Here is a 14,843-nt window from a genome sequence, read left to right on the forward strand (position 1 = left end):
CCACCTGTAAAAGAAACCCAGCTTACAGAGGCCTCACTACCGCGTCCCCAACTCAAGTCACAGAGCAGCATGCCTTGGCCAGTTTGCATCATGATGAGATCCTGCTGTGTATCTTATTACAAGGTGCTTAGGAAGGGATTTCTCCTTACTCACGGAAAAGGTATAAGGAAGGGAGAATGGCCAAGATGCCAGAGTACAAAGACTCTGAACTCACTTCTTCTCATAGGCACACCAAAACCACAACCATCTGCTGAACAGTTGATTGAAAAGATAGGAACCTACCAAAAAAGATCTTCTATAACTAAAGACATCAAGAAGGAACCACAGCGAGATGGTAGGAGGTGCAGACTTGCAATATAGTCAAGTCCCATACCCCAAGGTGGGTGACCCACAAACTGGAGAATAATTACATTGCAGAGGTTCTCCCAAAGGAGTGAGCTCCCTGGCCTGAGGGTCCTGCACTGGGGAGATGAGCCCTCAGAACATCTGGCTTTGAAGGCAAGTGGTGATTACTTTTAGGAGTCCCAAAAGGCTGCAGGAAAGAAATTTCATTCTTAAAGGGCATACACAAAATCTCTATTCTGGGACTGGGGACAGAAGCAGTAATTTGAGAGAAGCCTAGGCCAGACCCACTTCCTGAATTCAAGAGTCTCCTGGTGAGACAGGTGGCAGCTGCAGCTCACCCCGGGTACACAGACCCTGGTGGCAGCCATTGTGAGGAACTCCTTCTACCACATGGACCTTGGTGCTGGCATGCATTATTGTTGAATCCAACCTCTAGCTTATTAGCACCAAGACCTGGCCCTACCCAAAGCCTGTAGGTACCAGTGCTGGGACACCTCAGGCCAAGCAACTGAGCAGGGACACAGCCCCACCCATCAACCGACAGGCTGCCTTAAGACCCCTGGACTTCACCCACCAGTGAGCATGCAGCAGTTCCAAGATCTAGATTCGCTGGCCCTGGCCCTGACCTCAAGGGAGCCTGCTCTAGCCGCTGGACCAGTTTCTCCCACCAGGGGGCAGACATCAGACACAAGAAAACTAGTCCTACAACATATGGATCAGTAGGCCAGACCCCTCACTGGGACAGCTGGACCCTGCCCAGTAGCAGGCCAACACAAGCTTCAGGGCACCCCAGACCCTGCACCCATCTGTGCCAGGAACCGTCCACACCCAGCAGTCAGACACCAGCTCCAGGAGCCCTGGGCTCTGCAACCAGACTCCAAGACCTGCTCTGCCCGTTGTGTAAGACAGCACTAAGCCAGGATCTGGTTTCCCCCACCAACCTGCAGGAAACAGCTGTGCAGCCTTCAGTCTGACTCCACCCGCCACTGAGCCAGCACTAGCCCCGGGGGTCTCTGAGGTTACGCAGTCAGCCACCCTGTGACCAGCCAACCAGCAGCTGGCAGCTTCAGCACAAGGCAGGGCCTGGCAACCAACTGGACCAGGGGCCAACCAAGTGGAGCAAATAGCCCACCACAACCAAAGGCCCCATGCAGTCCTCACAGGGGCAACCGCTAGAGCATACAGCTGAGGGGACCAGTGGGGGACATACTGCTGGGAGGCACAGGGCATTTCCAACAAAAAGCCATTTCTCCAGTAGGGAAACATAATCAATGTACCAGACACATAAAAATAAAAACAGCAACTTAGGCAAAATGTGGTGACAGAAGAACATGTTCCAAACAGAGCAACAAGGTAAAACCACAGGAGGAGGTCAGGGTAGTGATTGTATAAGATGATCGAAGAACTTGAGAGAACAATGGCTGCACAGAATGAGAAGCTAGAAGTTTTTAACAAAGAGAAAATAAAGAGCAAAACAGAAATGAAGAATAACTGAAATGAAAAATACACTAAAAGGAATTAAAGTAGACTAAAGGATATAGAGGAATGGATCAGCCAGCTAGAAGAGAGTAGCAGAAATCAGTGACACTGAATGAATTTTTAAAAATGATAAGAAATGACAACACTTTAATAGATTTCTAGGACAGTATCATGTGCACTAATACATTTCCCATTGTACAGGTGCCAGAAGAGAGAGAGAAAGGAGCTGATAACATATTTTAGGACATAATAACTGAAAACTTCCCTCACCTGGGAAAGGAACAGATATCCAAGTCCAGGAAGTGCAGGAAGTCCTACAAGACAACTCTAGTTCTAAGGGTAAAAATTAAAAACTGCTCTTGTTACTAAAAGCAATGAGGGAGAAGAAACAAGGGAATTCCCTCAAGGCAATGTGCTGACTTCTCAGGAGAAACTGCAGGCCAGAAGGGAGTGACAGGCTATATTTAAACTGTTAAAAGGGAAAAACCTACGACCAGGAATACTCTAGCCAGAAACACTCTCATTCAGATTTGATGGAGAGATCAAAAGCCTTACAGACAAGCAAAAACTAAGAGTTCAGCACCACCAGACCAGTTTTACAACAAATGTTAAAGGAACTTCTCTGAATTAAAAAAAAAAAAAAGGCTATAAGTAGAAACATGAAAATTATGAAATGAAAAAGTTCATTGGTACAGGCAACCATACAGAAAAGGTAGGAAATCATCCACACACAAAGCTAATAAGGTTAGAAGACAAAAGTAGCAAAATCATGAATATTCACAATAAGGAACTGTCATTTAGATGCCGAGTCGTCTCCAACTCTTTTGCAACGCCATGGACTGTAGCCTACCAGGCTCCTCTGTCCATGGGATTTCCCAGGTAAGAATATTGGACTGGGTTGCTATTTCCTTCTCCAGAGAATCTTCCTAACCCAGGGGTCGAACCTGTATCTCCTGCACTGGCAAGCAGATTCTTTACCACTTAGCCACTAGGAAAGCCCAGTTAAGGGATCCACAAAATAATTAGATATAAAATATAACATCAAAAGCAATAATTGTGAGGGGAGGAGAGTACAAATGCAGGGCTGTTAAAAAGGACTTGAAAGTGAGAGATCAGCAACTTAAAACAATCATGTATATATACAGATTGCAATTAATCTATGACAAGACAAAAAATACAATAGAGAAAAGACTGTCTCTTCAATAAGTGGTGCTGGGAAAACTGGACAGTTACATATTAATAAATGAAACTAGAACATTTTCCCACACCATATACAAAAATAAACTCAAAATGGATTATAGGTCTCAATGTAAGACCAAAATAAGACCAATGTAAGATAAAACTCCTAGAAGGACATACAGGCATAACACTTTTTGAAACAATCATACCAATACCTTTTTGGATCTATCTCCTAAAGCAAAGGAAATAAAAGCAAAAACAAATGAAAGTGAAATGAAACAAATGAGACCTCGTTAGACTTAAAAGTTCTACACAGCAAAGAAAACCATCACAAAAAGACAACCTTTAAAATTAGAAAACATCTGCTAATGAGATGACTGATAAGGGGTTAATATCCAAAGTATATAAATAGCTCATACAACTCAATATCAAAAACCAAACCCCAATTTAAAAATGGGCAGAAAACCTGAACATTTTCCCAAAGACACAGAGATAGCCACAGGTACATGAAGAGACTCTCAGTACTGCTAATCAGAGAAATGCAAATTAAAACCACAATGAGGTTATCACCTCACACTTGTCAGAATGGCTTATCAAAAAAATCACAGATTAACAAATGTAGGTGGAGATGTGGAGAAAAGGGAACCCTGGTACACTGCTGGTGGGAATGTAAATTGGTGCAGCTACTGTGGAGAACAATGCAGCACTTTTCAAAAAGCTAAAAACAGAACTACCATTATGACCCAGCACTTCCACTTTTGCCATATATTCAAAATAAAAGAGAACATTAATTTGAAAAGACACGTGCACCCCAATGTCCATAGCAGCATTATTTTTAATCGCCAAGATAAGGAAGCAAACTGTGTCCATTAACGGATGGATAGAAAAAACATGGTTTATGTACACACACGCTGGGATACTACTCAGAACGAAAATCTTGCCACCTACAACAACATGAATGGACTTTGAGGGTATTATGCTAGTGAAATAAGTTAGAGAAAGACAAACACTATATATAATATCACTTATATGTGGAATCTACAAAATAAAAGTAGTTAATGTAACAGAAAGGAAATAAATTCACAGATACAGAGAATAAACTAATGGTTACTAGTGAAGAGAGGGACAAGATAGGGATGGGGGTTAAGTAAAAACTATTATGTATAAAATAAAGCTACAAGGATATATCATACAACACAGGGAATACAGCCAATATTTTATAACTATGTGTTCAGTCACTCAGTCATGTCCTGACTTTGTGACCCCATGGACTTGTAGCCCGCCAGGCTCCTCTGTCCGTGGGATTCTCCAGGCAAGAACACTGGAGTTGATTGCCATGCTCTCCTCCAGGGGATCTTCCTGGCCCAGGGATCAAGCCCGGGTCTCCCACATTGCAGGTGGATTCTTTACCAGCTGAGCCACCAGGGGAGACCTATAAAAACTATAAATGGAGTATAAAATTTAAAAATTGTGAATCACCATGTTGTACACCTGTAACTTATATAATATTGTACATTAACTGTATCTCAATTTTAAAAAAGGTTTTAAGAAAAAATACTGTTGTATACTTGAAAGTTGCTAATAGAGTGAATCGTAAAAGTTCTCATTACAAGAAAAAATTGGTAAGTTTTCAGTAATGAATGTTAACTAGACATACAGACTTAAATTGAAGAAAGTAGGGAAAACCACTAGACCATTCAGGTATGACCTGAATCAAATCCATTATGATTATACAATGGAAGTGACAAACAGATTCAAGGGATTAGATCCGATAAACAAGAGTGCCTGAAGAGCTATGGATGAAGGTTCCTAACACTGTACAGGAGGCAGTAATCAAAACCATCCCCAAGAGAAAGAAATGCAAAAAGGCCAAATGGTTGTTTGAGGAGGCCTTACAAATAGCTGAGAAGAGAAGTGAAAGGCAAAGGAGAAAAGGAAAGATATATCCATCTGAATGCAAAATTCCAAAGAACAGCTAGGAGAGATAAGAAAGCCTTCGGTGAACAATGCAGAGAAACAGAGGAAAACAATAGAATGGGAAAGACTAGAGATCTCAAGAAGATTAGAGATACCAAACATTTCATGCAAAGATGGGCACAATAAAGACAGAAACAGTATGGACCTAACAGAAACACAAGAGATTTAAGAAGAGGTGACAAGAATACACAGAACTGTAAAAAAAAGGTCTTAATGACCCAGATAACCATGATGATGTGATCACTCACCTACAGCCAGACATCCTGGAGTGTGAAGTCAAGTGGGCCTTAGGAAGAATAACTACAACAAAGTTAGTGGAGGTGATGGAATTCCAGCTGAACTACTTCAAATCTTAAAAGATGATGCTGTAAAAGTGCTGCACTCAATATGCCAGCAAATTTGGAAAACTCGGCAGCGGGCACAGGATTGGAAAAGGTCAGTTTTTATTCCCATTCCAAAGAAGGGCAATGCAAAAGAATGTTCAGACTACCACACAATTGCAGTCATTTCACACATTAGCAAAGTAATGCTCAAAATCCTTCAAGCTAGGCTCAATTTTAGAAAAGGTTTAAAAATACTTTTTCTCAATATGTGAACCAAGAACTTCCAGATGTCCAAGCTGGATTTAGAAAAGGCAGAAGAACCAGAGATCAAACTGCCAATATCTGTTGAATCATAGAAAAAGGGAATTCCAGAAAAATAGCTACTTCTGCTTCACTGACTACGCTAAAGCCTTTGACTATGTGGATCATGACAAACTGTGGAAAATTCTTAATGAAATGGGAATACCAGACCACCTTACCTGCCTTCTGAGAAACCTGTATGCAGGTCAAGAAGCAACAGTTAGAACTGGACATGGAACAACAAACTGGTTCCAAGACTGGGAAAGGAGTACGTTATACATCAAGGCTGTATACTGTCACCCTGCTTATTTAACTTACATGCAGTGTACATCATCTGAAATGTCAGGCTGGATGAAGCTCAAGCTGGAATCAAGATTGCCAGGAGAAATAGCAACAACCTCAGATATGCAAATGACACCACCCTAATGGCAGAAAACAAAGAGGAACAAAGAACCTTTTGATGAAGGTGAAAGAGGAGAGTGAAAAAGCTGACTTAAAACTCAACATTCAAAAAACTAAGATCATGGCATTTGGTCCCACCACCTCATGGCAAATAGATGCGGCAAAAATGGAAACAGTGACAGACTTTATTTTCTCAGGTTCCAAAATCACTGTGGACGGTGATTGCAGCCATAAAATTAAAAAACGCTTGCTCCTTGGAAGAAAAGTTATGACAAACCTAGACAGTATATTAAAAAGCAGAGACATTATATTGCTGACAAAGGTCCGTCTAGTCAAAGCTATGGTTTCCAGGAGTCATGTATGGATGTGAGAATTGGTCCATATCCATAAATAAGGCTGCGTGCCGAAAATCAATGCTTTCCAATTGTGGTGCTGGAGAAGACTCTTGAGAGTCCCTTGGACAGCAAGGAGATCAAACCAGTAAAACCTAAAGGAAACCAACCCTGAATATTCATTGGAAGGACTGATGCTGAAGCTCCAATAAATTTGGCCACTTGATGCAAAGAACTGATTCACCGGAAAAGACCCTAACGCTGAGAAAGACTGAGGGCAGAAAAAGAAGGGGGCGACAGAGGACAAGATGATTGAACCGGGGGCGACAGAGGACAAGACGATTGAACCAGATCATTCATCAATGGACATGAGTGTAAGCTGACTCGGGGAGAGAGTGAAGGACAGGGAAGCCAGGCATGCTGCAGTCTATGGAGTCATAAAGAGTTGGACATGACTGAGTAACTGAACAACAAGATATACTGTGATATTCCTTTTGCAATATACACAAAGAGTCATATTGTATACCTGTATAATAATATGTCAATTATACTGCAATAAAGATTTATAATCCTGGAATTAAAGTCTGAATTAGATGCCTAAGAATGTGTATGCTGACATTTATCTGATGACTTAAATCCAAATATAAAAGGAAGCTACCATATGATATCAAACCCAAACACCTCATCCTGGCTTTTCTCTCAACCTTTTCTTTTTCCCTTGAATTGTGTTTCATCTGAATAGCTAAAATCTGAAAACAAGTAATTCACTGTTTATAGATACAACCTTTCTACATGCACTGGCTATCACAGAATACCATTTCTAAAACCACCATCCCTTTCATACACTCTGCCTTGAAGAAACCTTCCTGCATTACCTACACTTGGCTCTGGCATTCTGCTCCTTTGCCCACCTTAGTGGCAAGCAGATGTCTATGGCCTACTGTCTGATCTCGCAGGCTCAGGCTCTTTGAGCACAATTCCTTGGAAAGGAGAGTCTATTCTTTGGAATTAAGAGTACTGAAGCGGAGAAGGATTTCAAAGATGGTTTAGTTGAATTCTCTAACTTCACACTGGAAGAAACGGGGGCTCAGAAAACAGAAGGGCCTTGTCCTCAGTCACACAGCCAGTACAGCGTCTGGAAGAGAATGTGGGCCACTTGACTGCCATAATGTACTTCACTCAACTCTACCATTCCTCTTCAACTCCAAAAAATACTTACTGTGGGCCTGATGGTTTCCTAATTTGGGGGATACTAAGACAAATATGAAAGATTTTACTGTACATTTCATTTATTTACTGACTGCCCCCACCAGTAGAATATATATGCCACGAGGGAAGGGAGTTGCGTCTGTGTCTGTTTTTGTTTAGCACCGTATCACCACTGCCTGGCACAGGGGAGGCACTGAACAAATACTGGCTGAAGGTATATGAGGTGGCTGCTGTCCCTGCAGCTCAGTTTACATAATGTCAAACTCTAAAGTTACTGTGCAATGTTGAGAATGGTGTTAGCAAAGTAAGGCAAGAAGATCCCACTGTAGGAATACAGAGCCTCAGAGGCTGGGCTTTGTACAGACTGAGTCTGCCAGGGACAAAGAGGAAGAGTATTCCAACAAAAGAAACTATATGGTGCTGCCTGGTGGCCTAACGGTTAGGATTCCAGGTTTTCACTGCTGTGGCCCAGGTTCAGTCCCTGGTCAGGGAACTGAGATCCCCCAAGCTGTGGAGCACAGTCAAAAAAAAAAAAAAGAAAAAGAAAACTATTGTTTGGCCAACAAGTCTGTTCAAGTTTTTCTGTACCATCTTATGTAAAAACCTGAATGAACTTTTTTTCGGCCAATGAACATATATTGGCCAACTCAATATATGATGACAAGAAAAGAGCAAGACAGCCAAGATGAGCAAAAGAGAAATGGGATGGCTGGAGGACAAGGTGAGAGGCTCAAAATGGGCCTGTATATAAGCAGTAGACTGTTGGAAATACAGCCTGAAGCCTGGGAGAAAAACTGCTACTGGATGTATGGACTTGGTTGAAACTATGAAAGAAATGAGTCACCCAGCTTGGAAAACTACACTTAGTGGGTATTCTGAATGTGACTAAACTGTTAAGCTGCATCCAGAATTTTCTTCCTAGGGTATCAAGTCCCACATGTGCATTCATGCTAAGTCTCTTGTCATGCCCGACTCTTTGCAACCCTAGCAACTATAGCCCACCAGCTCCTCTGTCCATGGTCTCCAGGCAAGAATACTGGAGAGGGTTGCCATGCCATCCTCCAGGGGATCTTCCCGTCCCAGGGATCAAACCCGCATCTCCCGTGTCTCCTGCATTGGCAGGCGGCTTCTCCACCACTAGTTCCACCTGGGAAGCCCCACATGTTACATGACAGACTTGCAGGCACCTGTTTGCCCATGCACCTGGGACTCCCACTAGACTCATTTTGGACCACGGTTCATATTTCGTGGGTAATGGTAGCATTCTGGAATTTCAATTCTGATGTCCAGTTAGGGCTCTCTACTCATTAAAAACTCCTAGGTGTAACTATTTGCATTTTCATAGTTGTATGCTGAATAATAACTGATATTTAAAGTTTATTTACTCACCATTACTTCTTAGAGAAAAGGTGTGTGCTGTGTCTCCAAGTCTAATTATTTCACCAGGGGATTCTGCTTCATCTCCATCCCAGGAGGAGCCCAACACCCCAGACGATAAGGAACACCTGAAAGAGTTTCTTCACTTACTCATGGCCTGGCCTGACCACAAGGGCCCTTCCAGTGAGGATCCCAAGAACTGCTTCAAGTAGCCTGCCTATGAATGCTCAGACTGGTCATCACTATGTGAGGAAAAAGGGAGACTTTCCCTTTTGCTGCTTATCTGATATATGTATGGTGGGAAAGCAGTGTATAAAGTGTCAAGGATTAAATGTATAAGAGAAGACACACAGAGAACAATAAATATTGGTTACTTTAGGGGTGTGAAGGGAATCTGGGTAGGATACTTATTTTGTACTAAACATCCTCCTATTGTTTTACTTTTGCACTTTTTAAAAAATCTAATAATGAAAAATTAAGTCAAGAAATTTATTTTCTGATAGTCTTCTTTAGACACATTTTTCACAATGTGCTATATTTAAATAAGAAAGCTTTGCTTGTGCTTTTCAAACTAGGACAAACTCCACAAAATAAATGATAATCAGATATTTAAAAGAAAATCTTAGCATCATATTCAATCTCTACTTAGCAGAAGTATAATCAAGCCTGTAACAACATTACATTTTGCCTATGAAAACAGCACAAATTTAAAAACTCTGGTATTTAATAGGCAACAATACTGGTTGGTGACTACTGGGGCAGTCACCCAGCACTTTTATACTGCTGGTGGGTATATAAACATTCACAGCCTTTTTGGAAAGTAATTTGGCAACTTTGAATCACCCTATATCATTCATAGTCTTTGACTTTGAATACAGCTTAAATATATAAGAAGAAAAATTAAAGCATGTATCACCTTAAAATGTAAATATATATTAAAAAACTACCTCTACTGAAGAGGAATGGTTTAGTAAATTATGATGCACCTATTTGCACAGTATGTTATACAGTGATTAAAAAATGATTATAAAGAGTTTATCAAGTTAGGAAAAGACTTGATGTGTTAAAACTTTAAAATTTAGCAAACAAAATTATACACACAATATGACTAAATCCCAAAAGAAAAATATAGTTAAAAAAAAGACTAAATTACAACAAAATGTTAATAAGCAGTTACTCAGTTCTGAATGATATAGTTCATCTTATTTGTTTTTTGCTTCTTTTTTACTCCAAGTACTTTCCAAGTATTCTGCAAGGAACATAAATTATTTTGGTGATCAAGGAGATGTTTTAAATTAAGTAGGCAGTTAATGCTGAGATTATACATAGTTCAAGGTGCTTAAAACTCTCTCAGGGAGGTTTAAGACAGGAGAAGTTAGTAAAATTCATGTTAGCTTTGTTTTTTGCTGCCATTCTGGTATACTGTGTGCCAATTTTAATTCTTAGAAGGAAAAGCATAACTTGTTTTGATTAAATTCACAGACATTGAAAATAAATAAATAAATAAATTCAGACACTGAGAGCTACCTCTCAAAAGAAACTCTTTTCCATGATGATCTGGATTCTTTAGTATTTTCTCGATCTTGCAAAGGGTCTCCTCGATGGGATTCTTTCGAATCCTGTCCAGTTTCACCTATTTGGAACAGATAAAAACAATACCAAAAAAAAAAACCACCTCAAGTTAAAAAAAGAAAAAACAAGTTAATGCAATTATTTCACTACAGGGCAGGCACAGAAGGACAGCAAAATACCCTCAACCCCTTACTGGTCAACTAGGCTCCTGTGAAAGTGAAGTAAGAACCAAATCATTACTTGCAATGAGCATGCATTACCTGGGTAACAAAGAAGCAACACAAGTGCTGCTTTCTAAGAAGAGTCTACAGCTGTACTAGCAATGTTTTCTTCTTTAAGCTAGGTGATAGGTTCATGTATTCTTTACACCTATCTGTAAGGGATGTCTGAGGCAGAATGTCTAGGGTGTAGCTTCACAAAAACATGAATGTCAGCCTAACTCAAGCTCCAAGACAATAATGCCCTAGCCGGAGAGAGAGATCACATTAAGGTAAGGCATGGATGAAATTTTCCCTAAGACTATCAACCTTGGAAATTCCCTGGTGATCCAGTGGTTAAGACTCTGCCCTTCTGTAAAGGGTTCATCCCTGGTTGGGAAACTAGGATCCCACACGCCATACTGAGTGGCCAAAAAAAGAGAAGACTATCATTTTTTTCTACCCCAACATACTAGAGAAATACATTTTCACAGTGGCAGTAACTGAGCGAGTGATTTCAGGAGGTATGTGGGTGAAATTTCCTACTTCAGATCTACCCGTCTGCATATTCTCATCCCACTTCTCACTTTTTTCTATTTCTATACTCACCAAACAACATTTTAACAACGTTAGTCAATATTCATTGTGTAGTAACTCTGGGCTAGGCTCAGTACTAAACCATTTATGTGTATCTATTAACCTTTCCTACAACCGTGAAAGAATTTCCGATGGGGGATAACTGAAGCTTAGAAAGGTTCAGTCATACAGTGAGGGTGGAGATTTAGTCATACAGTGGGCAGCAGCACTGAGTCCACAGTTTGCCTTTAATTTCCTTGTTCTGCAGTGATAAATGATAATGCCAGCTCAGAAGAAACTGCCCTATACCTGACTTGACTAGTAATAAATATTTCCTGCTATTAACTGGCATTTTGAGATTCTGATCAGCTCCAGGTAGTCCTGTTGTATAAACCTGGACCTGCAAAGTTGAGAACCAGACTTCAGAAAACATCCTCCAACTCCATCTGAGCAATTCCCTCCTAGCAGCAGTAAGCTCACCACAGCCTCCTGCCCTCCCCTGGAGATTCCCCACTCAGCATTTCATCTTCTACCACCCTCACATGTAGGTTCTGTCCTCAGTTCTGTCCTCCTCTCCATCCCCATTAGCATCCCCCACTACCTGTAATCAAGTACTATGTCATAAAAACTGCTGTCTCTAGGAGGTTTCAAATCAATCAATCTCCTACAGGTAGTTTTCTTCCTCTTATTTTTGCTGCTAAAATGACTAGGAAACCATAGAGCATCGAATACCTGTGGCTGCCTTGAGGTTTTTTTTTTGCATGTCATTCACTCCCTCCCAATTCTCTTACAATGCTTTTTATTGTATGTACTTATGGCAGTCTCCCTAACTTGAGTATAGGTTTATTTGAGAGCAATAAATATGGCATGCAGCTTTGACTCTTCCCAGCGTTCCTAGCTTGATATTTAACATATTAATATATCACACACACTGAAGTTTTCTGAAATTAAAAAAAAAAAGAAATATACAGTATGGGGCGTCCTTCAAACTTTCCTTCTTTGCCTTATCTCTATATGCTTTTAAATCTTTTCAGCAACAAAGATAAAAGAAAACTATCTCTAAATAATTTAATTTCAGATGTTATAATCATGGCATAGGTATCAGCATCAACAATGTGAGAATTAGAAATCATGAGCCTGCCCCCATTTTTTGTCTTCATTTGTACTAGAATTTATATAAATTGCTATCGCAGCTAAAAACTTGTTTTGGATAACTTCACAATAGTAAACCTATTCTGAGTCATATATTATTCACTGTATATCAATGTTGGTGTTGTTCAGTCACTCAGTTGTGTCCGACTCTTTGTGACCCCATGGACTACAGCACGCCAGGCTTGCCTGTCCTTCACCATCTCCTGCAGCTGGTTCAAATTCATGTCCATTGAGTCGGTGATGCCATCCAACCACCTCATCCTCTGTCATCCTCTTCTCCTCCTGCCTTCAATCTTTTCCAGCATCAGGGGCTTTTCAAATGAGCCGACTCTTCGTATCAGGTGGCCAAAGTACTGGAGCTTCAGCTTCAGCATCTGTCCTTCCAATGAACATTCAGGACTAATTTCCTTTAGGATTGACTGGTTTGATCTCCTTGCAGTCCAAAGGACTCTACCACTCTCACCATTCTGTGGTGCTGCAGTCTTCTCAACACCACAGTTCAAAAGCATCAATCCTTTAGCACTCAGCCTTCTTTATGGTCCAACTCCCACATGTATACATGACTGCTGGAAAAACCATGGCTTTGACATGGACCTTTGTTGGCAAGGTAATGTCTCAGCTTTTTAACATGCTGTCTATGTTGGTCATAGCTTTTCTTCCAAGGCAAGGGTCTTTTAATTTTATGGCTATAGTCACCATCTGCAGTGATTCTGGAGCCCAAGAAAATAAAGTCTGTCAATGTTTCCATTGTTTCCCCATCTATCTGCCATAAAGTGATGGGACAGGATGCCATGATCTTCATTTTTTTTGAGTGATGAGTTTTAAGACAGCTTTTTCACTCTCCTCTTTCACTTTCAAGAGGCTCTTTAGTTCCTCTTCGATTTCTGCCATAAGGGTGGTATCATCTGTGTTATCTGAGGTTATTGATATTTCTCCTGGCAATCTTGATTCCAGCTTGTGCTTCATCTAGCCCAGCATTTCACATGATGTACTCTGCATATAAATTATATAAGCAGGGTGACAATATACAGCCTGATAGTACTCCTTTTTCAATCTGGAACCAGTCCATTGTTCCATGTCCAGTTCTAACTATTGCTTCTTGACCTCCATACAGGTTTCTCAGGAGGCAGGAGAAACCTGTATGCATTTTGTACTATTGATCAATTCAAACTGGTAAGACATAGAGGTCCTTCTTTTTTTTTTTCCAATGATAGGTAACAGTGCATGAAAACCTCTAAGCACCTCTTTTTTTAAAAAATTTATATTATCTGGCTGCATTAGGTCTTAGTTGCAGCACCTGGTATTTTCAATCTTCAATGCAGCCTGTGGGACCTAGTTCCCTGACCAGGGATCAAACCCAGGCCCCTGTACTGGGAGTACAGACTTAGCCACTTAACTATCAAGGAAGTCCCTAACTTTCTTCTGTACTATTTCTTCAGGATAAATCCCTAGAAATGGGATTATGGAGTCAAAGATTATGAATAACTCCTATACACTAGTGATCTAGTTTAAATATAACCAGAACACTTTTGGAAAATATTAATAATTCACCAATAAAAAAACATAAAATCAAGATTTCACACAACAAACTGTTACAATTTGGGAAACTGAATTACCTGAAGAGTAAAATAAATATTCAAGCTGTCACAAACCTAGGTGTAGGCCGAAGACAGAAACATAACAACTCTTTCGGTTGATGCCTTGGCAATATCCAAATTTGTACAAAAATGGCAGTTCTGACATGGGAATTACTGAGTAAGGAATTTCATGTAATAACAGGACAATAAGCAATTTTAACTAGATTTAGCTTCCTATTATATATTAGCTTTAAAGTAATTTATAAGCAATACCCAAGTTGACAAAGGATGTGATGATTAGCTAAGAGTTTTCAACCACTTCAACAGTGAGAACTGAAATTTAATTTACAATTAAATCTGTCAGATACAGTGTATTAGTGATTCTAATGCCCAAGAAAAAAAATAGGCAAAAAGATTAAAAGGGAGATAACAGAATATAAATCAAGCCAAATTTTATGCTTAAACTTACTTTTTTCATGAGATGTTTCACTGATGTGTTCTGTAAGATACTCCAGCAACCCATCAAATATTTCTAGAAGATTCTTAATAGATTCTTTATCTCCTTTCACTATATTTTCTCCTGAACACAGAATACAGAGCTATTAAAAAAAAATTGACCAAGAAATTGAAAGCCTCATGAGTTTGAAATGGATATACCAGTGTAAAAACAGTGTTCAGGACACAGGATTATAAATTAACTCGAGAAAAAATGACAGTATAAACATTAAAAATATCAATTTCCTAAAAAAAAGAAAAAAAAAATCACTTTCCTGATACTTGATTATATTTGAAAAATGGTAGTCCTGAACATTATGGGTGATAATTCATTGGCACAGTCCTTCATTT

At 40.0% G+C, this 14,843-nt stretch overlaps 1 protein-coding gene across 7 annotated transcripts in view; it reads right to left on the reverse strand.

Annotated features, from left to right (window-relative positions):
* CEP95 (centrosomal protein 95) overlaps window positions 1-14,843 on the reverse strand; it is a 35,939-nt gene that overhangs the window by 15,459 nt on the left and 5,637 nt on the right. For 6 of the 7 annotated variants that reach the window (XM_020901740.2, XM_020901738.2, XM_070479782.1 and 3 more), the window contains exons 4-6: window positions 14,467-14,577; window positions 10,451-10,556; window positions 8,936-9,051 (exon numbers count right to left, since the gene is read on the reverse strand). In XM_020901740.2, the coding sequence (XP_020757399.2) occupies window positions 8,936-9,051; window positions 10,451-10,556; window positions 14,467-14,577 (333 nt within the window). The remainder of the gene's footprint in view (window positions 1-8,935; window positions 9,052-10,450; window positions 10,557-14,466; window positions 14,578-14,843) is intronic. The other variant, XM_020901741.2, reaches the window with a different exon arrangement.

The sequence above is a fragment of the Odocoileus virginianus genome, chromosome 17 (genome assembly GCF_023699985.2).
Source record: "Odocoileus virginianus isolate 20LAN1187 ecotype Illinois chromosome 17, Ovbor_1.2, whole genome shotgun sequence".
In the NCBI taxonomy this organism is placed as follows: domain Eukaryota; kingdom Metazoa; phylum Chordata; class Mammalia; order Artiodactyla; family Cervidae; genus Odocoileus; species Odocoileus virginianus.